This window comes from Pipra filicauda, unplaced genomic scaffold (genome assembly GCF_003945595.2).
Source record: "Pipra filicauda isolate LSUMZ 115617 unplaced genomic scaffold, ASM394559v2 scaffold232_size1229904_pilon, whole genome shotgun sequence".
Taxonomy (NCBI): domain Eukaryota; kingdom Metazoa; phylum Chordata; class Aves; order Passeriformes; family Pipridae; genus Pipra; species Pipra filicauda.
The window spans coordinates 813,821-837,471 of NW_024104346.1; the positions used below are offsets into that span (position 1 = coordinate 813,821).

At 48.4% G+C, this 23,651-nt stretch overlaps 1 protein-coding gene and 1 long non-coding RNA gene across 4 annotated transcripts; one reads left to right on the top strand and one right to left on the bottom strand.

Annotated features, from left to right (window-relative positions):
* Nucleotides 1-8,153: 8,153 nt before the first annotated feature.
* Nucleotides 8,154-21,664, bottom strand: CLSPN (claspin). 3 transcript variants are annotated; one of them, XM_027719342.2, is made up of 25 exons: nucleotides 21,606-21,664; nucleotides 20,824-20,935; nucleotides 19,861-20,315; nucleotides 19,378-19,542; nucleotides 18,699-18,788; nucleotides 18,399-18,471; nucleotides 18,053-18,161; nucleotides 17,000-17,553; nucleotides 16,371-16,562; nucleotides 15,768-15,952; nucleotides 15,206-15,408; nucleotides 14,982-15,046; nucleotides 14,368-14,573; nucleotides 13,748-13,908; nucleotides 13,425-13,651; nucleotides 13,121-13,235; nucleotides 12,363-12,444; nucleotides 11,944-12,038; nucleotides 11,178-11,342; nucleotides 10,971-11,092; nucleotides 10,573-10,700; nucleotides 10,174-10,279; nucleotides 10,009-10,091; nucleotides 9,656-9,817; nucleotides 8,154-9,482 (listed from the first exon to the last, which is right to left on the bottom strand). In XM_027719342.2, exons 1-25 carry the CDS (start codon nucleotides 21,648-21,650, stop codon nucleotides 9,369-9,371), a joined length of 4,014 nt encoding a protein of 1,337 aa, XP_027575143.2. In that variant the 5' UTR covers nucleotides 21,651-21,664; the 3' UTR covers nucleotides 8,154-9,368. The 3 variants fall into 3 exon arrangements, with proteins under 3 accessions (XP_027575143.2, XP_027575142.2, XP_027575145.2); XM_027719341.2 differs by having other exon boundaries at nucleotides 19,378-19,545; XM_027719344.2 differs by lacking the exon at nucleotides 21,606-21,664 and adding an exon at nucleotides 21,111-21,224 and having other exon boundaries at nucleotides 19,378-19,545.
* Nucleotides 21,665-21,942: 278 nt separating this feature from the next.
* On the top strand, nucleotides 21,943-23,263 carry LOC120323316. The gene is made up of 2 exons (XR_005563646.1): nucleotides 21,943-22,206; nucleotides 22,747-23,263. It is a non-coding gene; the product is annotated as an uncharacterized LOC120323316 (long non-coding RNA).
* Nucleotides 23,264-23,651: the final 388 nt, after the last annotated feature.

Genomic DNA, 23,651 nt, shown 5'->3' on the forward strand with positions numbered 1-23,651 from the left:
TATAACAAGTCAAAACATCTGTTAAAAATTCAATCAGAGCAAAACTGGCTGAAAAAAAAATTAAAATTTGGGGTGTGCAATGAAATGACTGTGCAGGTTGCAGCCAGGTGTGATGGCACCACATAGGGTTGGCACACAGGGTGCCCACCTGGCCAGCACAGGCTGTGAGAAGTGGGGTCCCATGGGGGGGTCCCACCACCCCATCCCCTCTTGCCCCAGCACCGAGTGGGACACCAAGGCAGCAGGTGCCAGCCCCAGGGAGGCACTGGGAGCCACTCAGTGCTGGCCAGGACCACTCCAGCAGAAAAATGGGGCAAAAGGGGCCTTTTGGGCTGAAAAGGACGTTTTCTATATGCTTGAAATCCTCTGTGCTTTAATACAAACAAAAACATCAGGATTCCAGGCTTGGGTTCGTTCTCCTTCCTCTCGTCCTCTCCCGTGGCAGGGTGAGGGGTTTACATCTCTCCAATCTGTGGCAGAAGGCAGAGGGATGGGAAGGAAGAGGGAAAACCAAAATCCCACGGGAATTTGGGAACAGGAGCCCTTTTCCACGGGCATGGCATGAGCAGGGAGCCGCCGCCTTTCGGTGCCGATCCCGGCTGTGCCCAGGCTGTGCCACAGGGAGCACTGGCACGGTTTTGAGGTCAGAAAGCGGAGTTTTCAGCAATTAGAGCGGCATGCCAAGATAAATCCCTGCTTCCTGGCGGATCCATTCCCATCGGCCGCAGCCCCAGCGAGACGGTCCCGGCGAGGGGCTCTGCTGGCGGGAACAGCCCGGCACATTCTCTCTGCATGGGTGAAATTCCCTCCGCTACCGAGGTTATTATCTCCCAACAGGAACCAACAATATCCTTTCATTTAGGCACTAATTCGAACAATGTGCGCCGGCCGGGGGAGGAAGGGCCCTCGCTGCTCCAGAGCCTTTGAAAAATCCAGGCGGGAGCCAAACCAGAGGGAAAACAAAACCCTGGGATGCTGCGAATGGCTCGGCGTGGCAGGGCCGGGACCTGGTGCTGGAGGCTCCAGCCATGATGCTGGAAAGATCTGTGGTGCTGCCAGTGCAGGGCATGGCACAGGGACAGGAGGGACATGAGGCACCCGTGTCCCAACTCCTATCCAGGGAATATGAGCCTCGAGGCCATGCTGGAGTAGACAGCCCCATCCATGGGGAGGTTTTGCCCAATGGAAAAATCACCTCCTCTGCTTAACCAGCCTGTTCAGCCTCACAATTCCAGTTCCCATCGAGCAGAAGGGTGAAGTAAAACATTTCTGAACTTGTTGTATTGCAGAGCTCGCAGGAGGCACCAGGAAAAGCTCATCCCATCCCCACCACCATCTCCATCCCCATCCCTCTCTCATCCTCATCTCCATCTCCAGCCTCATTCTCAACCTCATCCCCATCCCCATCCTTGTGCCCATCTCTATCCCCATTTCCATCCTCACGCCATCCCCGTCTCCATCTCCAGCCTCATTCCTGACCCCATTCCCACCTCCATCCCCATCCCAGTGCCTGCTGGAATGCAGCATCCCATTCCCACCGGTCACCCCAGAGGTAATCCCTCCTGGGCACACCCCCTGGGGGTTTCCAGGGGGATATGGGGGGATTCTCCCACATTTACTCCACCGTTGTGGATATTCACCCCCATGCAGGGAGAGCAGGCGCATTCCCCCTTCCCCGACGGGGATATCAGTTGGAACATCATCTAATTGATTACATGGAAATTGCTGCTGGTGGAAAGGGAAGCCCTTCCCTTGCTCTCGGTGAATTAATTTCGCTTTTGCCATTCTTGGCTGTGCTCAATTAATCTTGTTAAAGTGATACAATTTTAGCTCACACTTCACTCACGGGTACCAGGGAGGCCCTGGTGGGTGACTGGGGGGTTGGTTAATCATGGAACAGAATCGTGGAATATACTGAGCTGGAAGGGACCCCCAAGGGATCCTCCAGTCCAACTCCTGGCCCTGCACAGGACATGCCAACAATCCCACCCTGTCCCTCAGCACGTTGTCCAAACCCTCCTGGAGCTCTGGCAGCCTTGGGGCCGTGCCCACTGCCCTGGGGAGCCTGGGCAGTGCCCAACCACCCTCTGGGGGAAGAACCTTTTCCTGAGATCCAACCTAAACCTCCCAGTGATGCTGGGATGGACTCCACCAGGCACCTGTGTGGCCACGAGCACCCAAAGCATCAGGCTCATCCCAGGCCCCCAGTGCTGAGTGGTACCCCAGGATGCCACCCCTGCCCAGGGTACCAGGGCCACAGGGATGCAGGATGCTGGGTGGGGAGCCTGGGCTGTCCCCAGCTCCACGTCCAGACAAAGAGCATTGGCAGCCCCCGGCAGCTGGTGTGGGGGGACATAATCCCACAAAAGTCCTGCTCCGGGGGGCTCAGCGGGAGAGGGGAAGGACACATCGCTGAGCTCCCGCCTGTCCTGCCCCACTATTGACTGCCTAAACAGTTCTTTGGTGATTACAATGTAAATATAGCTTTTCATGGAGTAAAGGCCTTTTATGGGATCCACACACACTTAACCACTTAACCCCGGCGACAAAAAGAGCAGTGAATGAGCTGTTTAGAGGCTGCTCGTGCAGAAAAGCTGGGCCTGAATAGGATTTGGGGATGTCTGTGTATCAATTGCTGTGCTCCGGGGGCCCTCAATGGGGCTCCTGCGTTCGAGCATGTGCCAAAGGGCTCGCGTGGGTACGGATGGGGTGTCAAAAAAAAAAAGAGAAGAAAAAAAGCAGCTGCTTCTCTTTAATAAAACAATGATTTATTCATAGCGACTTGGGGAAGGGGCGGGAGGACACCGGGATACAGTGAAGTGATGCTTGCCCTGCTCTGTGCCTGGGAGAGGCTCAGGGGATGAGCCTGCCCGGGGAGTGGGAGGCGTGGGGACCCCCAGAACAGCCCGTGGGGACCCCGGAGCAGCACACAGGGACCCTGGAGCAGCACTCAGGGACCCTAGAGCAGCACTCAGGGACCCCGGAGCAGCACTCAGGGACCCTGGAGCAGCAGACAGGGACCCTGGAGCAGCACTCAGGGACCCTGGAGCAGCCTGGGTGGCAGAGCCAGGTCCTGCTGCAGCCCCATCCAGATGGTGAGGGTGTCCCTGTGGCTCCACTTCTTCAGGCCAGGCACTTTTTGGGGGTGCACAATCCAGGGGCTTGGGGACACCCCTCTGCTCTTCCTCTGCCACATGGGCACCTTTGCAGTTGGCGTCACCCCTGCCCCAGGAGCAGCAGCAGGGCCATGTAGGGGCTGACGTGAGGCTCAGCCTGACACGCCCCATGAATTTCGGGCTGGGAGCAGGGAACAGTGCCGGGGACAAAAGTTAGGGGAGGCAACTGTTGGGGACCCCAACATGGCCACTTGGCATCAACACTCTGGCAGGGAAGTGGCACCAGAGGGGCACCAGCAGGTCCCGTCCCCTCCACAGACGGGATCACACCGAGGTCCCGACGGGCTGATGAGACACAGACCGAGCCCGGCCACGGCCCTATTTTTAGGCCTGTGCAGATGGAGGGATGAAAGCAGAGGGGGAGGTAGGGCAGGAATGGGAATGAAAGACAAACAAACGCCAAGCAGATGTTGGGAGCAGGGCTCTTCCCCTCGCAGGATGTGCACGTGGCTCCCGGCAACGCCGGCTCGGCTGCCTCGACCCCCAGAGCCCAGGGGACTGTGGGGGGACCAGGGCAGAGCAGGGAGTGATGTCCCCTTTTCCCCCACTGCTGAGGATCACACTGGCCCTCTACCAAAGTGGGGCCACATCAGCCCTGTGCCCTCGTTTGTGGCCCTGGCGAATTTTGGGTGAGGATCTTGCTGTCAAGTCCCTGAATTTTGAATTAAAAGCACCCTGTGGTCACCATGGCACAGCTCTAGGGACAGCTGTGGCTTCAGGCAGCAGCCCCAGCCCACGGGCACCAGGCTCACCAAGCCAGGGTCACCACCAGCACCACGATGGGAGGCTGTGCTGGGGGTGGGTGCTGGGGCACCTCAGGAGCTGTTTTCATACTTTGGGGCTCGTGTCATCCCAGCCCCGGAGATCACACACGCTCAGCAGATCTGTGGGGGGAGCGAAGGCCACCAAGACCGGCCCAGCTCTGCCTGTGAGCTCATCCCGGATGCCTCACTCGGAGCTTTGTACCCCGAGCGTCGTGAAATCGGGACCACATGGAGGCTTTAATTGCCTGTTGCTTTAATTATCGTCTCCCAGCAGTGGCTGGAGGGGTTGGTGTTGCCTTTGGTTGGGACAGCTGGGATGTGCATCCTGCAGGAGATGCTGGCTGTGGTCACTGCCCTGCCATGGAGTTGGGATGGGATGGAAAATGTCCTGGATGCCAAAACCTCTGTGTGGGTCCTTGACTGGGAGGCTGCTGTGGGGTGGCTCATTCAGGCACCACAACCTGCCAGCCTGCGGGCTCGGGGTGCCCTGGGGACCCGCAGCAATGCCCATCCCATCACGGTGCCAGCCTGGAGCTGGGACTGGGAACAAGCCGGCCCAAGTGGCAGCTCCCAGACCTCACGTTCCCAGGCAGGATCAGGCCCCTGTGCCCCAGCCAGGCTCACTAAGGAGCAGGGAGGAGGAAGGAAAAAACATTTTTTTCTCGAAAGATCGGGGGTTTCAAAGCCCTCCTCCAGGTTTCCTGTAAAACAGGGACGTGGAAACACCACCTCTGGATCCCAGGCAGGCGGGAAGGCAGCGTCAGTGCCTTGTGGTTAATTATTCTTCCTGCACAGCAACGAGAGTCAGTGAAGTGGCAGCTGGAAATTGGGCAGTGCAGGAAGGTGCTGCAGGACTGGGCCACGTCCACCTCCAGCCAGGACCCTGGGGCTGAGCCCAGCCTGGCACAGTGACCTCAACCAGCCATGCTGGGATGCAGGACAATCCTGGGCTCTGTGCAGCATCCCCGTGGCAGAGGTGAGGGCTTGGACACCACAGGGGCTTCTGCGGTGCCAGGTGGGTGCCAGGGCACACGTGAACGTGCCCCTTGGATACTGCACTGCAGGCACAAACACCATCAAATATTGAAAATCAATGGGCCACTGCAAGGGAAGCAGCACAGACTGTGTTGCATGAAAACAGCCCTGAGGAGCGGAGAAAAAATATTAGCTAAAAATAAAATTAATCTCTTGCAAAGCTGTAAGATTTCTGCTTCCCCTCCCCCCTCCACTGCAATCTTTTATGTCATTTTCTTTAATTACAGCTGGTTTAGATCTCTGCTGCCCGGAGAAGCAGAGCTGGAGTCAGCCCTGAATTGGGCTTCTGGATGATACAGGAGAAAATAACAACCCCCCAGGACGGAACATCTGCCCACCCAGAGCACGGGCAGCGCTGGGATTAACAGTGATGGCTGAGAGTTAACAGGGGATGGAACTGCTGCTTTACAGGTCACCCACTAAACCCAACCCTGCAGGTCTCACAGAGCTGTTTTCCATGCCATGAGCTTGTCTGGACTCTGCACACCCAGGAGCCCCCCTGGCTGCTGGGATCCTGTCTTGGGGCATAAGGAATTCCAGTGAGGGGGGGGCTGTTTCAGGCTCAGCTTTTGGGAATACAACAGCAATTGGAGTGTCCAACCTGTCGGTAACAGAGGGCTCTTGTTTTTACTATATTCCTGTTGTATTTCTCTGTTTCTGGATTTATCTCCTCCGTGTCAGTTTGACTCCAGCCATCCCTGCTGCTCTCTGCCTCCTCTGTTTGCTTTTCCAACAAGAGAACCCAAAGCAAAAGAAACAGGCACCAAAACCATCGCCTGCTCTGTTCCCAAAACCAACACACATTAAAAATGCTTCTATGGGTCCAAAAACCTGCCCCATCCATCACTGGGCAAGGGATGCACCAGCCCACGAGCAGGGGAAAACCAGAGAGGGTAAATAATTGTGACATGGCTGCTCTGGCAGACACCCCCCCTGTGTGCCTGGGGGGCTTTTTGTCCTTTAACCCCCTTAATGGGTCTGGGACAACTGATTAGAGGCCCAGGACAGATGAGGTGCAGAGCTCACGTGGTGAGTGCTCACCAAACCTGCCCCACGCTGCTTTTCATGTGTCCACTCCGACATAATTTTTCACACGTTGGAAATACAGATGATTTTAGCCTGGGTCCATCTGGTTTCCCAAATAACCTGTCTACTTGATAAATAACATAAATTAAATTAGACAAGACAAACAAATAGTTTTTTTTCTCTCCCCCTTTCAGTCTCTTGGCAAAAAAGGGAAAGAAAACATAATTCAGTGAGTGCCTTGAGCCCCGAGGAGCGGCGCGGCAGCAGGAGCTGGGATTATAAACGTGTCTGCAATGTCAACCTGCACCATGCACCCAAGGCCGCTCCTCCCTCTGATTTTAAGCCCCTTTTTTTAATTTCTTCATTATCATTTGGGTTCCTAAAGGCTCATTCTCTCTGCAAACTCAGCAGGTAACAGCACATGTTAGCAGCACTGCGGTGCTGTCAAGGATCAGCAGCTCGGATCCCAAAGGCTTTATTCCTCCTGTTCCCTGTAGGGGAAAGGGAAACTGAGGCACGGAGGTGTTGTTGTTAGAGCTGCCCAACTCGGGTGAAAATCCACATCCTGCCAGGCTGCAGCCACTTCTGCACCAAACAAAATCAAACCCAAACATCACGGATCCTGACTTGCAGCTGTAACTGCTCGGAGTTATCCCAAGGTACAACTAGAGGGGAAAAGTAGGGAGGGAAGCAGAAGCAGCTCTTCCTTCAGCCCAGGACAGCCCTGCAGACACCACTTCACAGAAGCATTTAGGATGGAAAAGACCTCCAGGATCATCGAGTCCAACCTTTGACCAGCTCCTGCTCAGGCTGAGCCGCAGCACTGCCCGGGCTGGGCCCAGGACCCTCATCCTGCTCTGCCCAGTCATTCCCTCCTTCCCAGCTCACTCCTGGCACTTCCAGCAGCAAGAGGGAGGATTTTTCTCCCTGTTAACACAGCGGCCTCATGTCAGTGCCAGGAGGGGGGAGCTGAATCGATACCTGAAAATGAGAAGGCAAAGCTGAGTCAATGTGCCAGACAGGAGCAGGGGGAGCCCTGGAAAAGCCAGAGGGAGGAGATGGACTGGGAGCAGGGCAGGACAGGGGTGGGAGCACAGGTAAGGGCCGGGGCCAGACCCACAGCTCTGGGGATGGAGTCTGGCACAAGGAGCAGCAGCAGCATCTCAGCACGAGGCTCAACCCTCCTGCTGTCAAGATTCCAGCTCCCACGGAACGTGTCCCTGGCCTCCTACCACTGCTCCCCTTCCATGGAATGTGCTCCCAGGCAAGGAATCTATCTTAAAGGGAAAATTCTGAAGGGAAAACAAAATAAAAGCCAGAATTATGGCCAGCATGTGCTGAAGAGAGGCCAGGAAGCCACTAGGACTCAGCCAACCCTCTAAAGGTGCTCTTCAAGCTTCCACTTTCTAATGCAAAAATGGAGCAGTTTCAGGTCTCTATAAAATGTAATCCTTTCCAATGCCAGAGCATGGACAACTGCAAGAATTTCCCCTGGAGTCAAGACACAGTTTAAGCTTTAGTGATTCTGCCTTCCCCTTTTGCCAGAGGAAGCACATTCTCTTGCTGCTCTCTAGTGGCAAAATTCAGAGAAAATGCCCAATTTTGCAGCTTGGAATAATTTTATCCAATAAATCTGTGCTGAATTAGTACAACTTACTGATCAGAGAAACATCATGACAGGGAATTAAGAGGATGTTCAGAAATCACCTTTCAGTTACACTGTTCTTTAGGAAACTTCTGATAATGAAGGAGGAAAGCCTATTTCTCTTCCTTTAAACCTCCAATCCCAAATCCAGGTAACATTAATTACTAGAATTGCTGGTATGAGCTGAAACAGGCACTCCTCAAGCCCAGGATAAAGGAAGTTTTGTCTAGCAACTAAAAAACCCAAAACTATTGAAGCAAGAAAAAAGCAACATATTCTTCAGGCCAAGAATTTTATGCAAACCCAAGTGGAGGACTTGGGGAGTTGAGAATTCACACTCCAATAAACACAGGGGGTTGTTTTTGTTGTGTTCCAATATTATTGCAGCTGTTCCTAGTGAAAGGCTTATAGTGTGGCTACAAAAGCAATGAAAACAAAGAGACAGACAAAAATATTGGGGAAAAAAAACCCAACACACATACATACAACTGAGTGAAACCCTGTAAATTAATTCCAACTGCCTCCAAAATTAAAACCACATTTTATTGTAAACTTGCACTTCAATTAGTACCATAATTCTTTATAAACATAATATACAATAAAACATTTTACACACAGCACACCAGGTGTGTGCTCGCGATGGTACAAAATTTACAGCCCAGACACTTCTCTGACATGTTGGCACCTCAAGAATGTGACATCCAGTCCCAGAGATGTTCAGTCTCACAGAGCAGGGTCCTGTGGCACCATTATCTGCTCTCCAACACCTTCAACATGTGACCAGAACCATCAGGAATGCTGGATACGCTGGCTCAAGTTTCTCTCACACTATTTAGAATAGTTGTGAATGATGGTTCCTTCTTAATTCCCTCATCCTAGACCAGCCCTTTCCTTACTGGCTGCTCAGGAATGGATGGTTTCTCCTGGATGAGTGCAGCTTCCATGAAAACAACGGAATGGATAATTTAAGACAGTCTGAAGTTGGGCAAACCAAACCAAACCAGCCAACTCTCCCCACCAAAGCAAATAAAAATCCCACATACCTCCTCTCCCACGTTACTCACATCCTTCCCTCTCCACACACACATTCATCTGCATGTTTAAGGATATCAACAGTAATAAAAACTTGGAAAGAAACCCTTCTCATACTGGGATTTTTTTTTACAAAGTAAACATTTCAGAGATAAATTAGAGCTTCTTAAAAGGTGAAGCTTAATAAATGCTCAACGTTAGAGAAAACAAGACACTGGAGGAAGGCACAGCTAAAACTTTGTGCTGCAGGTGTAAAGGACAGTGTCCTGCCACAGCCAGCACCAGCTGCCTTCTCTCCCAGGGCTGCAGAAATCCCTCCTTTCTTGTGCTTTCAGCTAAATGAGGCATTTCTGTGTCATCCCTGTCACACAAATGGCATTTCCAGGTGGAACTGATACCACTGCAACACCTGTGAGGGCAGCCCTAACAGCAGGGTCAGGTTCCTTAATGCTTGGGAAAGACCAGGTTAGCATTTCATTCCAAACCAGGAATGGATTCTGTGCTGCCATCTGCCACGGAGAACTGACAAGAAACAAAGGGGAATGCACAGAACCACTGCCTGGAAATCTCTGGAACCTGTGAAGGAGGTGGCAGCAGTTTGTTTCCCTGCCTGGTGACTGTTGGCAGATTGGCTGAGCAAACTGCAGCTGGCAAAAAGGAGACATGGCTTCTGGCCCTGAACAGGAATATTCAGCTCTCCAAGAACTGGAAGATGCTTCGGCTCTGACTGGTTTCCTCTGTGCTCTCCACCCTGGGCCGCTTGGCCAGCGATGTTACCACTGCAGAAGGGCCTCTCTTCTTCACCTAAGGGGAGTAAAATACATAAAGATACACAAAGTCTTCCCAAAAGATTAAACTCTCAGTTATGAGATAATTATTTGGTGTGACAGCAATGCTCTTAACTGCTTGGCAGAGTCCAGTGCCTGTGTGTTCAAATAATCTACACAACTGGCAGCACCTGCCACCCACATCTTTACCTGAGGTTTTGATTTCTCTTTTGCCTCTTCACTCTTCTCTGGGGAAAGTGTATGAAAGACAAAATTCCTTGAATTTCGAGGGGCATTTGGATTCAGATCTGACATTGCTGCCAGTTTCTGAAGGACAGCTTTAGGTCTCTTCAACAGAGACCCATTTTTTATCTGAAGGACAAAGAAAAGCTGTGTTAAACCACTCACAGGAACAAGACAGGTTGTTTAGCAAGTTACTCTTCATAGTAAAACTACTCCCTACTCAAATGTTACTACAATACAAGTAAGCAGGAGTGCCCAGCATGCAGGGGCAGCTGACTTGGCTGTGTTGGGAAATGCCATTTTTCAGGATCATCACTCACCTGGCTGTCACTGGCAGGTCTGAACGCTTCAAAGGGGTTCCTGGGTAACAGGGCAGTGTCCCGTGCCACCACTGCTGGGCTGGCTGGCAGAGACACACAAAGAGTTCAGACACTGACCTTTCCTTCTCTTTATTTGCTTGTCACTTCAATAAAATTCAAGCTCACCTTTCTTCTGCAGGGACTTGGCAGTCACTTTTTTTGCTAGTTTCATGAATTCGCTGTCTTCACCAATTTCTTCCTCTTCCTCCTCCTGCTCTTTGTTTTTTTCCTTCTGTAACAGAGAAAGTAGAAAAAAAATTCCTATTAAGAACAAACATTTCATTCAGTATTTTAAGTAGACCAAGTATTTTCTTTATGTAAATTAATATATTATTTATTTACTTTCTACTGTAAGAGTTCATTACGATTTCTTAGATACTTTATCATCCTTGTTCTATTAACGAACAGCATCACATTCAGCTGAGAAATCTGACCAAATCCTGAAGTTTAACTTGAGGAACAAACAGCTTCCCATCCAGCAATGACAGAGACTGAGCAAGCCTTTCTCTGGCAGCTCAGCAATACCTGCTCACGAAGCCACTGCTCTCGCTCGAATCGCTCCTTCCTCCACTTCACTTCTGTCTCATCAAACTGCTCGTTGTCCTCGTCATTATCCGAGTCTCCCTGGAACAAGTCCATCTGTGAGGCAAAATCTAGGCAAAGAAACAAGATGGTTATCCATCCATTTTAAAAATGCAGACTAGTAAAAAACAACAACAAAGACCATCCATAACAAAACCAAAAATCAACCAAACAAACAGAACAAAAAACTCCAATCAAACAAAACCCCAGAAACACCCCCCCCCGATTTATCCCTGAAGTGCTTTGTTTAGGACCACTGAGGATTCCTGAGTGCTGCTCCATGTCCAGACACAGCCTGTTTCCCACGCCTGCCCCTCTGTCAGCTCTGGATCCCAGCTCACCTATGTTTTTCCAGCGGAACCTCCTGGTCCTGCCCGGGCCGTCGCTGTGCAGGTCCCCATCGGGCAGGTACCTCTCCTGGTACAGGCGGAGCTGGCGCTTGTCGTCATCCAGCACGGCCTTCCTGCAGCACAGGGCACAGGGAGAGCTTAGGCCAGGGGACACCCCAGAGCCAAGACCTCACACACACTGCTGGCACCGTCACTGACATGTGTAGTTTATGTATTTGGTTTCCTAATTCCACTTCACTGGGCAGCTCCTCGTCGATCAGCTCCTCTTCATACTCGTTCAGGTCTTCGCCATCGTACTCATCCTCACTTCCCACGTCACTCCCCGACAGCTCTGCCTCGTCTTCCATGAAATCCCGCAGTTTTCTGGAGAAGGATGTTAAAAGAGTTCAGTTTGGGTGCACAGTAATCATCACACAAATCTTCAGGAAGCAAGATTGATCCTTTGACATAAAATTAACACATTTCCTAATGATGTATCAGTTTCTCCTGCAATTTTTGGAAAGACCAAGCCTTGAGTTCTTGCCCATTCACACACACAGCCTGTCAACATGCAGCACCCCAAAGTAGTGTCATCCACCAGATTCCTTACCAGAGGTGATGGCAGGAACCACCAACCAGAGCTTTTACTTACTAGAACAAATAAGATCTAAGACACGAGGAGTGAGAACAATTCTCTTGCATCCTATTTCTTGGTAAAAAAAAAAATGTTGCATTGCTTTCATTGTGGCCTTTTGATTTTCATTAATAATGAGAATTGTAATCAAAATTATCTACAACCCACCAGCAACACAGTTGGACTCACACAATGTGACAGCACCAGAGCAAAAAACCAGAGACATATGAAAAACCAGACCACGTAAACATCAGCTACTAATGCTGGAGAGGGAATAATTACAAATCACATTTCTAGTGCTATTAGTATTCTATTCTCTGGCAATTAATTTACAAAAAAAGATGTTCTTACAGTTTCTTCTTCAAGCCCTGTCTATGTCTCAGCACTGCTTCCTCTTCGTCGCTCGTTTCTGCTTCTTCAGTAGCACTGTCTCCATCTTTTTCATCCTGTCAGAGAGCAAATTTTCAGAAATAAAGGAATTTTTGGCAGTGGATTGCTTTGTAATGACAGATTCTGCTGTTCTCAATCAAGAAACAGACTAAAACACCAGAGGTTTTTCAGAGGATTTGCTATGCTGACACATTATCCAGTGTATCATAATATTGAGGAGACGTTTTGAATGATCCAGACTTCACTCTTAGAAGTGTCTCAGTAGCTTGGTATGGAAGTTGTGACACTTTGCATTGATGGATATATTAAAAAAACAGGAAAATAAATGGAATTATCTTAGTCAGGAGCTGTAGCAGCCTCCTGGCTCCATCAGTCCCCACCTCTTCACTTGCAAAGGCATCTTCATCTGTTAAGAGCTGAAAACCATCAAGTTCTTCTTGTTCCTCCTCCTCTTCCTCTTCCCTAGGGGAAAAGTAAATGGGAAAAATGCACATTTTCAGGCTTTGCATTAAATCAAATCAAAATTTCAACCACCATCCAGCTGGTATCAGGCAATTCCCTGTGAGTGTACAGTTACAGTCTCCCACCAGCATTTACCTTTAAATGCCCCAAATCCCCATTAGTGTCCATGTTTTAACACCTCAGGCCTTCAGTTGCAGAAACCATGGGACAAGTACTAATTTCCAAATGTGTTCCCCTCTAAAACTCCTCTTGCATCCCCCTCACATTCCCACTTGTATGGCTGCCTGACAAGAGGCTTAACACCTTTCAATTTAGTCAATAAAAAACTCCCAGTGTCCAACTTACACTTGGTTACAGCAGTCTGGTGACAGCCCAGAACAGACCTCAAAAGTCCCACTTTTAACCACTTTTTCTCAGTTTAATGCAAGTTCTTCAATGTTTCTCTCACTACCACTGAAAGTCAAGGAACTCCCCTTCACGGTAGCTGTGGGAAACAGTTTATGCTGCCAATTTAGAGAGTGACTGCTGAGCAATTTGCAATATTCCTCCCCTTCAGCTCCAAAACAAACCACACTTTTGCTGACAGCAAATTGATGTCAAACAAGAAAACATGTCAAGAGTGAAACAAGACAGGTGCTAGAAAAGCTTCTGGAAATTTTAGGAGAGCCATGCTAACCTGTCTGTGGGAAAGGAGCCTGAACAGAGCTCCAGAGCCTCTGCCATTGGATCTTCTATGTCACTGTCTTTTTCTGCCTTGGAAGACACCGAAGAAGCCCATGTGGGAGAACCTGCTACAGAAAGCAGTAAGATGGCAACTTATTTCTACACTTAAAGTGTCAGAGAACTTCCCAGAAACAACAGCATGCAAGCTCCCAACAAAGATGAAATTCCACACGTGGCACCAGTGCCCAGACCTGAAGGTACCCCAGCAAAAAGCTTCTAAATGAAGCAACCAGCAAAGCTGAAAATTCAGGACATACTCTGAGACACGAATTTTCCTGAACAAAGATTGAGCAGTTCTTCCATGTTCTGCTTTTTGCTGCTGCTGGGGTTTGGCACATGCTCAGCCTGGCTGCTGAACTGTCCAGAGCACAGGTCCAGCAACTCATCCATGTTGGCATCCATGGCATTCTCATCCATGCTTGCCAGAGGCAGCTGATGCTTGGAGGACTGGTATTTATTCCTGTGTTGTCCAACATTCAAGAACCTGAAAGAAAGGCTGTAGTTAGAAAAATCTTGCTGAATGGTACATCCTGTTTATACTAACGGGCACAAAACACCATCCTTTACACCCATCACTTACCCATCTGCATCAAGCAGCTGGCTCTGAGTGTCATCTTCCAGGGAAAACTGAAACTGAGACTCCCCAGGCCCTGGAAACAAACTCTTGGGCTCAGGAGAGGCATTATACAGGTCCTGGGAATCTTCTATGGGAAGGGAGGGCTCAGATGTCTTTCCTGAGCTCTATTCAAAGGAACATGAAAATAGCTAAGTTGTTTTGCAAACCTAAATTCAAAAGCAAGAACGGAATAAAACAATTAAGTTATTTTAAAGGATTAAGACTGTGCAGGAGTCAAGTCTGTCCACACTGCTCCGATAAATTACAGGAGTTCACTGACATCACATGTTGTGCAGTCCATGTAAATACTCTTAGAAACCATATTTATGATGTACATATTTTAGATATAAAAACCAGATTATAGCATCTTTGATGCTTTAGAATATAAGTTTTTATAAAGTCATTTTTATCCATTCCCATGTGGACACGTTGTAAGCTCCAGGGACAGTTTGCTCCTCTGAAATCTTACTCTTCCCAAAGCATTTGCCTGGTTTGATTTCTCTGATAGCCCTGACCAGCAGAATAAAATACATTTATTCCCCACCCACTGTGTCAATATAAGACAGGGAGGCTGAGAACCTCACCTTGGAAGCAGAGCTGATGAAGCTTGTTTTGAAGAAGCCTGGGGAGGGTGACCTGAACCCTCCTGCTGCAGGGAAGAAGGTCCCTCCCCGGGAGGCCTGTTTGTTACAGGGCTGGTAGGACGGGATCATGGAGCCAATGAACTCAAAGCTGCTGTTGTGGCTGTTGTCCTTTGCCAGTGTTGGCAGAGAAAATGAATCATCATCCTCTGGAAATAAAAAAATACAGTGCTTAACTTCTTTTTTTTTTGTGTGTGGGTGACCCAGCAGAACCTCAATACAACATTTTGCAACTCTGACACTTTGCTAAAGATTCATTATTTTGTGGTCAGGCTGGATTTCCTTCTTCTCAGAGGATGCATGTTACACTTTTTGTATGGAATTTCATATTATTGATTCCTGATATTTCATATTTCTTCCAGTATTATTTTGAACTTTATTTTCCTCTAGTTTTTTCAAGCCCTCCCATTTTTTTCATCAATCTAAAGTTTTATAATCATGCTGTAAAACTGCATAGGTGATGAGATTAACAGAAATACTGAGTACCAATCTCAAATTTAAACTTCTACTTGTGCCAAGTGAAAAAAATGCTAGTTAGGATAATAATTCTACTTTACCTAACTTGGTAGAGCCTTTGTCTGCAGCTTCTTCCATTTCCAGTTTCTCATCAGGAAGAGAATACCTGCAATTCATTAAATAAAAGGTATTTGCTAATAAATTCAGGATGAGTTGCAAAACAAACAAGGTGACAAACAAAAATTCCTATAAAACTCTTCAAATAAAACCATCTACATGTAATCAAATTTAAAAGTGCTCAGTCACCGTTTTTAAGGCTATTTACCCCATTTTTGAGGAGCTGTCCTTAAAAAGCATCAATGTAGACTCTGTTGAAGGATGTTTTAGAACAGAATCACAGTGCTCAGATTTCTCCAGCTTTTCTCCATCAACTGATTCTTTGTCCGTTTCTTTATCACCATCTTCAACGTGTTTCTCTTCTGTATCTTCATTGTCTTCCTCTGCTTCATCAAGCAGAAACTCTGACTCCTAAAAGACATCCCCAAATATGGCACAGAGATGGTGATTATTGCCATGGCAAACCCTACCCCAGGTCAGGCAGGTGACCTGTTTGGCCCTACCAGGAACAAGCCAAGGGTATGTAAAAAGAGAAAGGAGCATCAGAACCTTTTATACGCTTATATTTGATTTTAATAGTGTTTAGACAAATAAAGAAAATACTAATAAATAAAGTTTCAGACAATCCAAACCCTGAAAGTGACAACTACAGCCACTTTTTAGCTTCTAGGAATCTCCCTAATTAACAGTGTACAGAAGTCACGTTGCACTGGGGAGAGGAAGCGGAACAGAGAAGCTGATGAGGTTATGGAAAAGTGCTGCATACAGACCTCGTGGTCACCTTCTTCCTCCTCCTCAGACTCATCTGTCATCTCTTCCTCCTCCTCCTCCTCTTCCTCCTCCAGCATCTCCTCGTTGTCCAGTTTGAACAGCGCCTGCCGCTTCTGGCGCTCCTCGGTCCTGCGGAGCTTCATGGCCTCCTGCAGCTTGGCCTTCAGGGCCTGGAGCTTCTCCCCTGGGCAGGAATGGAACAAGGGAATGGTTGGAGCTGGAAGGGACCCTAAAGACCATCCAGTTCCACCCCCCTGCCATGGGCAGGGACACCTCCCCCTAGCCCAGGTTGCTCCAAGCCCCGTCCAACCCAGCCTTGGGCACTTCCAGGGATGGGGCAGCCACAGCTTCTCATGGAAGCATGAAAAATGCAAGGAACCAGTTGCAGAGATCTGACTGAGGCTGTTCTACACTGGCCACTGCTATTTAAGAGGCCTACCAAGATTTATTTTTTTAAAGACAGAGAGGGACCATAATCATCTCAGAGATGAAGATCCCTTCACCTGTATTTCCAAGGGCAGAGCTGGGAAACACAGAATGAGAGAGGAGAATAAAGACCAAGTGTTTTCCAATTCAATCCTCATCACTTCTCCCCCACCAACCTGGCTTTGTGTGGGCCATTTCCTCCAGGCTCTCTGGAGCCAACACTGCTGGCACCACATCTGCTCTCAGTTCCTCCTTCCCATCAGATGTTGTCTCCTTACGGATGATGTTCATGTTTACGGCCCGTTCTGGTTTGGATTTTGATGTTCTGAGAGTGTGCTTCAAGAAACGTGCTTTCAGGGCTTCTAGTTCTTTAAAGGCATATTAGATTAAATTAGTTTGATAGCATTTAAAAGCATCGAGCACTGAAAGTTGTAGCAAGAGTAGGCCTTGAGATTGTTTTTTTTCCTAAAGGTAGTTTAAAAATTAAATCTTTAATACTAAAATATTTGCAAAGCCATTCTATTTTCTAATAATAAAGCATTATAGGATATTTTTGCAGTAATTTGTATTTTATTGATATTAGCTGATACTGGATTACCTTACCAGTGACTACCATTTATCCACAAGACCTCACTTCCAGCCCAGCCTCCCAGACACCAGGCAATTCCAAATTTCTATTAACACATCTCAAAGAATCCACAGTAGTAAGTGAATGTGCCTGACTGTTCTATCACCTAAATACTTCTCAGAGATTTTCCAGCTAAAGTCAGGTCAATGCTGCTCAGGATTACAACACAAGTGATACCTTTGTTTGAATCAGCTTCATCGAGGTTTATGAAGGATTCCTTGTCAGAGCAGATTCTTGGTTTGATGGACAGGTCTATTCCCAGCTCACGAAGTTTATCCAGCTTGGATTTCCTCACTTTTTCAGGCTGTGCCACCAATCCAGGCCCTGCCTGGTGACTGTTTGCTTCACCTGGTACGTCTGGTGCTGTTTGGCCTCTTTGCTCAAGGGCATCTCCAGCTGCTGGAGGAATTTCACTCTCCTTTTGCTCACCACCATCAGTGCTCAGGAGGTTGGAGAGCTGCTGCTCCTCTGTGTTAGCACCAGTTGTTACAGTCCCAACTGCACAGGAACCCTCATTATCCTGCCTGGGCTGCTCAGCACAGTCTTCTGGCAAGTTCTTCCCCACAGCAGCAAGAGGCTCATTCACAGCAGCATCAACATCTCTGCCAAGGCTCCTTTCTGGTTCAGCAGCTGCTGATTGATCACCTTCCACTGGCCCCTCTTTGCAATCCCTGCTCAAGTTCCCAGTGGCTGCAGATTCCTCATTTAGGGGCAGCTGGTATTTTGAGGACCTAACGAAGGCAGAAAGAAATGTATCATCCATGGCTGGTGTGAAAGGGAGCAGAGGGTGAAAACAAACCCAGAGAGAAAGAAATCATTTTCCAATTATTGCCATCAATGTGTAGGAAGAGGTGAAGGACAGAAATCTGGAAAACCACTTGGAGAACAGAAGGAAGTGTAAAGACTTTGTACTAGTTCCATTATCACAGTACCAAATTCCTGAGGGATCCTGTGATTACTGTAGCTTCAGTATTTTACTACTCATTACTCAAAAAAACCCCACCAAAACATTGGGGTCCAGCCTAAACCCCAGTAAAGCAACTTTGCAAGAGGAAATTCATTCATCTTAGTTACTCCTGGGCTCTGATTACTCCAACAGTAGCACTGTGTCACGACTGCAGCAGTGCTTTATGCCAACAGTGATATTCTCCAAATGGCCAGGTGTTCAAGGAATTCAAGGAGCCTAACAAAGCCTGAAAAAAGAACCATGAGGAAGGTTTAAGTCCTTACTTGAGCAAGGCCATGGCATTTCCTTGGCAGGCTGGTCGAGGTCTGCGCTTGTAGAAGTCGTGGATGGTTTTTGTCTCAGGCACGTGGTATGGGAGAGACACGGATGATTCTGCCAAAGAAAGGAGGTGAGAGAAAACTCAAAACATCCAAGACATTTATTTGATAACAAGTGTCTTTGTTTTCATTAGTTACAAAAATACCTTTAACAGCATCGAGCACCCTTCGACCCTCAGTAACTCCTGCCAGGTCAAAGGAGGCTCGAACCTTTTGGGTAAATCCTTTCAATTTCTGCCCCGAATTTCTGAACAGTTTATACCCCTCTACACACCAAGAATTAAAGTTTTACCTCTGATAAGTCGTTGGGTCTCACTGTGCAGTTGTTTAATGGCCTCTTTACTTAACCTTGCTGCTTTCCGCTCCTTAGGGGAAGAAAAGAAAGGTTTCTGAAGTCAGGAAACAAAACACGGGGCTCTCTTTCTACTTCTTAAATAGCTTACTTTTCCCTTCAAACAGAAAGGAGTCAGAATAAAGCAGCTAGTTTAAAAAAAATAGATTAAAAATAGCAAACCAACAAAACCATTGGACACTGAGCACACATTTGTGTCACAAAAAACAACACAGAGCTTTAAAAAGAATACCAGCTCACCTTCCTCTTTGGTTCCTTTAGCACAGGCTCCTCATCCTCCTCATCAAATACATGTTTGTAGCCCTCACCCTCCAAAAAACGTTCCTTGTTCTACAGGGCATAAAAATTCAATTATTTATCTTGATACAAAGGCACTACCAAGGGCAAACCAGTGAAAAATAACTGTACAGAACCACCACTGGTCAGCAAAACCACCACAAATCCCACATAATGGCAGATTTCCAAAGGTCCTGCCCCAGTGTGATCTTTATAACTTGCCAGGACAACACCCCTCCATCTTTAGGAACAAAAACCAAAAGACTGTTCTCCCCTCTGCCACAGTGATACAACTCCACCATGGTCAAAGAGAGTTTTAGTACCTGCTCATGTGCAAATTCCTCACTAAAAAACAATAATCATGGAATGGTTTGGGCTGGAAGGGACCTTAATGCCCGTCCAGTGCCACCCCCTGCCATGGGCAGGGACACCTTCCACCAGCCCAGGTTGCTCCAAGCCCCATCCAACCTGGCCTTGGACACTCCCAGGGATGGGGCAGCCACAGCTTCTCTGGGCAACCTGTGCCAGGGCCTCCCCACCCTCCCAGGGAAGGATTTCTTCCCAATATCCCATCTAACCCTGCCCTCTGGCAGTTTGAAAGAGAGTATATTTACAATAATCTTGTACCACAATCAACTGTTACCTTGTGTTTTTTCACTTTGTTTTTCATTGCTGCTCGTATGGATTCCAGGGACTCCTCATCCTCGGGGGGGTGATCATCCTCATCTTCTAAGCCATTATCAAAGAGCTCTTTGTCATCCAGAAGACATCCACTGTCATTGAAGGGAAACCTCTCACCACCATCCACCTGCTTCCAGAAGAGTGAAGTATTTGTGTGACTCATTTCAGAAGGTCCCTTTGGTTCTTTGGCACTAATTTAAGATGACGTTAAATCCTCAAGTGTTAGATGCAGATTGAACTGCAAATTTAATCTAATTTAATTTAATCTAATCTGCAAAATTTGCAGATTAGACTTGTCTGGTGCTCTGTGGATCCCTGTGGATCCCACACCTGCTGCAGGAATGTGGACAGCACAACACTGAAGCACTGGAACAGAACAACCACAAGCAACAATAAATTGAACTTAGTTGAGAAAATATCTGAGATTTTCTGCCAAAAAACCCACCTCTGCCCCAGGCTTCTTTTCTTTTTTCAGCTGTTTAAGGACCTCCATTCTTTTTTCCTTCTCCTTCCTTCTTCTTGATTTCCCTACAGCTTTTCTTTCTGTCTCCTCTTCAACATCGTGTTTGTGTTTCCTGTAATTTCTCCCAGATTTTAGGGGTCTCTCCGCTCCCAGCTCACCCTGAGCCAAGCCAGGCATCCTGCCTGTTTCCAGGTTTTCAGTCTGTAGCTGGTCACCAGTGTCACTGTCCTCACTGTCCAGCAGAGCCTGGTGAATCCGACTGGATTTCTTGTTCCTCTGGGCAGCAACGTTCTCCTTTTCCTCCCCATTTCCCTTGTCTCCACCCAGAGTCTCCTCCTGCAGGGACGAGCCTCTCTCCTCTCCATCTTCACTCTCACTGTCCTGGAGCACCTTCTTGCTTTTTCCTTTCTTACGTACAAAAATCTCTTCTTCTGAATCTGATGAAATACATGGCAACAAAACAGGAAATCCCACAAGTTAATTAACAAGCAGTCAGAGTTCCAAATTTCACGGGTGTCGCCATCTACACCAAATCAGCTTGAACTCAACTTTTCAAAACCCACTTCTCCCCGTAGTGTAGCATTTAATTAAACCCAAACTGATGTTAAAGGTTTTTAACCTATTAAAAAAAAAAGGCAATGCTGAAAATCCTTCACTGATGGTGACTTGCCTTGAAAGAGTAATAAAACCCCAGAGATAAAGTAAAAGTACAGGGGTCAAAAAATCATAAAAGATAGGGAATAAGCAATTAAGGCACTCACATCCCATTCATTATTTTCCTTTCTGTACCTCAAAAAACGCTTTTCAGAGATTTACAGATGCCTGAGCAACAAAAAGGAGTTTGGATTCCTGCAGGCCAAGCAACGGCAAGTTCCTAGAAAGGCATTTATGAAACAAAAAAATGCAGCGTTGTAGGGAAAAGCAGATTCTGGGAAGGTTACAGACCTCTGTCCTCACAGGAGGCTGAGCCCTGGCCCGTCTCACAGCTGCCCTGGCCACTGTCAGAGTCGCTGTCCGGGGCCCTCTGCAAGTCGGGGTTTAAATCTGCCAACGGCAACTACAAAGCAAAACACAATTGATCTCGTCATGGCAAACACTGGTTATGTGGTTTGACTCCGAACTCATTTCAAAACCTGGCCAACCTCACACACAACTGAATACACACCCATTACCGTGTTATATTTTAAATATTGGTATCTACACGTTTACTGATATTTATTAATGGTATTTACCATATTTATCAACGCACATGGCTATTTACAAAAGGGGAGGTGACACTACGTCAGCTTTCGCTACAATTTAAAGGCGAGTTTGCGCAGAAGAATAACAGACTCCACACCGGGCGATGGGATTTTATTCAGACACGATATTTCATTATTCGCTGATTTTCCCCCAAAGCCCCCGGCCCGGGCCCCCCCCGTCATGCACCGCGCCCTCAGGGACAGGCCGCGCGCGGGGCTCCCGGCGTGCCCCGCGGCCGGAAGAGCGGGCGCGGGGCACGCCGGGAGTTGTAGTCCGCGAGGAGCACCAAGCCCGGTGGCGGCGCGGGACCGAGGCCGGCGGGCAGGAATGGCTATAGCCACCAGCCCCCATACCTGTACCGCCACTGGCACGGGCACCGCTACCGCCACCTCCTCGCTGCCCCTCTGCCAGAGGAGCCGCGAGGCCGCAGGCAGCCGCCAGCAGCCGCCCGTCCGCGCAGAGCGGAGGGGAGCGGCAGCACTCACCTCGGCAAGGCCCGCCGCTGTCGCCGCTCCTGGTGCCACCGCCATGTCCCGCCCGCGCTCCCGCCGCCCGGGAACCGCTTCGAGCCTTCGCGCGCTGCCTTGGCCCCGCCCCGCGCCCCGGGACAGCCAATGGCCGCGAGGAACGGCCCCGGCAGCCCCGCCCCTCACAACGCTATTGGGCGGGTTTCCCGCGTAGCCCCGCCCCCTCGACCGGGACCAATCGCTGCTCGCGCTGCGAGTGCGCCCGGGCTCTGTGGCGCCTCCTGGCGGCGGGGGCGCTGCCCGCGCGCGGGAGCCGTGAGGGGCCGTGAGGGGCCGTGAGGGGCCGTGAGGGGCCGTGAGGGGCCGTGAGGGGCCGTGAGGGCAGTTACTGACGTTGTGGGACGGGGGGGCAGCATTTCAAATTTCACATCGTGTCTATGGGTTAAACGGAGCCTATGTCCCTTTTTTTTACCTCTGTTGCCTAAAAGCGGCACTTAAAAGAAACTTCTGAGGCTCAATTCGTGAGTTTCAGAAGCCAGGCATTCCTTTACCTCGACGCCCTGCGCGGCCGCAGCACGACGGGTGCCCTGGGAATCATTTCACCAAAGTGCACACCGAGGTATGTTCACTGCAGCGTATATGTTAGCATGACATGATTATTCACTGTCCATTCTCCACATTCCTCTTACATATTCATGACATTTCCCAACGCAGATATGCATGTCCTTATAAGGCTTCTGAGGGTCTTCATCACGGACCTTGGTGGTCTTCTCTATCTGAAGCCTCCCTCAGGTTCTAAGTGACCGCTTTGTAAACTTCTTTAAGACAATGCACATGGTTAAAAAGTAACTGGGTGTTGCCTTGCTGGCTGCCATGTGCTCATGGATATTAGATACACACAGCTGTAAGTGCCGGCACTGTTCCATTTATGGAATAAAAGATATCCATCTTCCATTGGTGTCTGCACAGCCGCGCTCTGGGCCAACCCCATCAAGGATTTTGTGAAGGCTTGAACCTTTTGGGTAAATCCTTTCAGTTTCTCCCTTGAATTTCTCAATAGTTTATACCCCTCTGCATACAGAGAATTTAAGTTTTGCCTCTAATAAGTGATTGGTCTCACTGTGTAGTTGTATGATGGCTTCTTTTCTTAACCTTGCAGCTTTCCGCTCATTAAGGGGAAGAGCCACAGTTTTGTGAGGGACAAGGAGCAGATGAACTGATCTACCACGACAGTTCCCATGGAGCCAACGAGCCTGAGAATGAAGGAAGTGAGAAAATCAAATGTCCATGAAACCCACCACAACCACCACAATTCTGCTTTCCTGTAGCTGCTGCAGGAGCTACAGTAATTAATTTAATAATTAGTGTTTAGTAACAGGGGACAGATGCTGGCTCTGCACAAAAACACCTCCTCAAAGCTGTGCTCTCATTGCTGCGTCAGGAATAGTTCAGAGTCAGCTGACAAGAATAAGGTGGCAAAAAGATTGGCCACAAGCCTTATTAGGTAATTTCTGCTCCCAACTTCTTACTCATACCTGGCACACAGAGGCAACGGAACAGGTAAATGTTTGCCATTAAGGAGGTTCTGAACTAACCACAGACTTTCAGCACTTAAGACATTCATGCTTTAAAAACTGGCTTATGAATCTATTTTTTATTAAACAACATACTCCTTCCCCAGCTTGTAGCAGGTGAGGTGTTTAGAAGCAAATATTCAGAACAAATCCTGTCATAACTATGGCCTGTCATTCCCAAATCCAGTCTTGCTCCTGGAAATGTGGCTGTTTTCAATATAAGGGTGGGTTAACATGTAGAAATGAGGTTCTGACCACTCTGGCAGTCAGGATGTCTCAATACGTATGGAATATTTATCAAGTTAATTGAATTTATAATACTTTAAATATAGGCTTTGCTTGTCATACTCAGCATCTTACAGGATTGAGCCTTTGTATTGCCAATTTTCTTGAGGTAGAGATTATATCTTTGGTGAGTTTTTTTAAGTACTATTTGTGTAGCCCTACATACATGTGTTTTATACATAGATATGCTGAACAATAGCATGGA

What these genes read in the sequence shown, in the direction of transcription:
- CLSPN (XM_027719341.2), bottom strand. Translation starts at nt 21,650, where the DNA reads ATGGCGGTGGCACCAGGAGCGGCGACAGCGGCGGGCCTTGCCGAG. An exon ending in AGCCTCCTGTGAGGACAGAG is followed by an intron (nt 20,316 to 20,823) that starts GTCTGTAACCTT and finishes GTATTTCATCAG; the next exon opens with ATTCAGAAGAAGAGATTTTT. An exon ending in CAAAGGCTCTACCAAGTTAG is followed by an intron (nt 14,574 to 14,981) that starts GTAAAGTAGAAT and finishes TTTTATTTCCAG; the next exon opens with AGGATGATGATTCATTTTCT.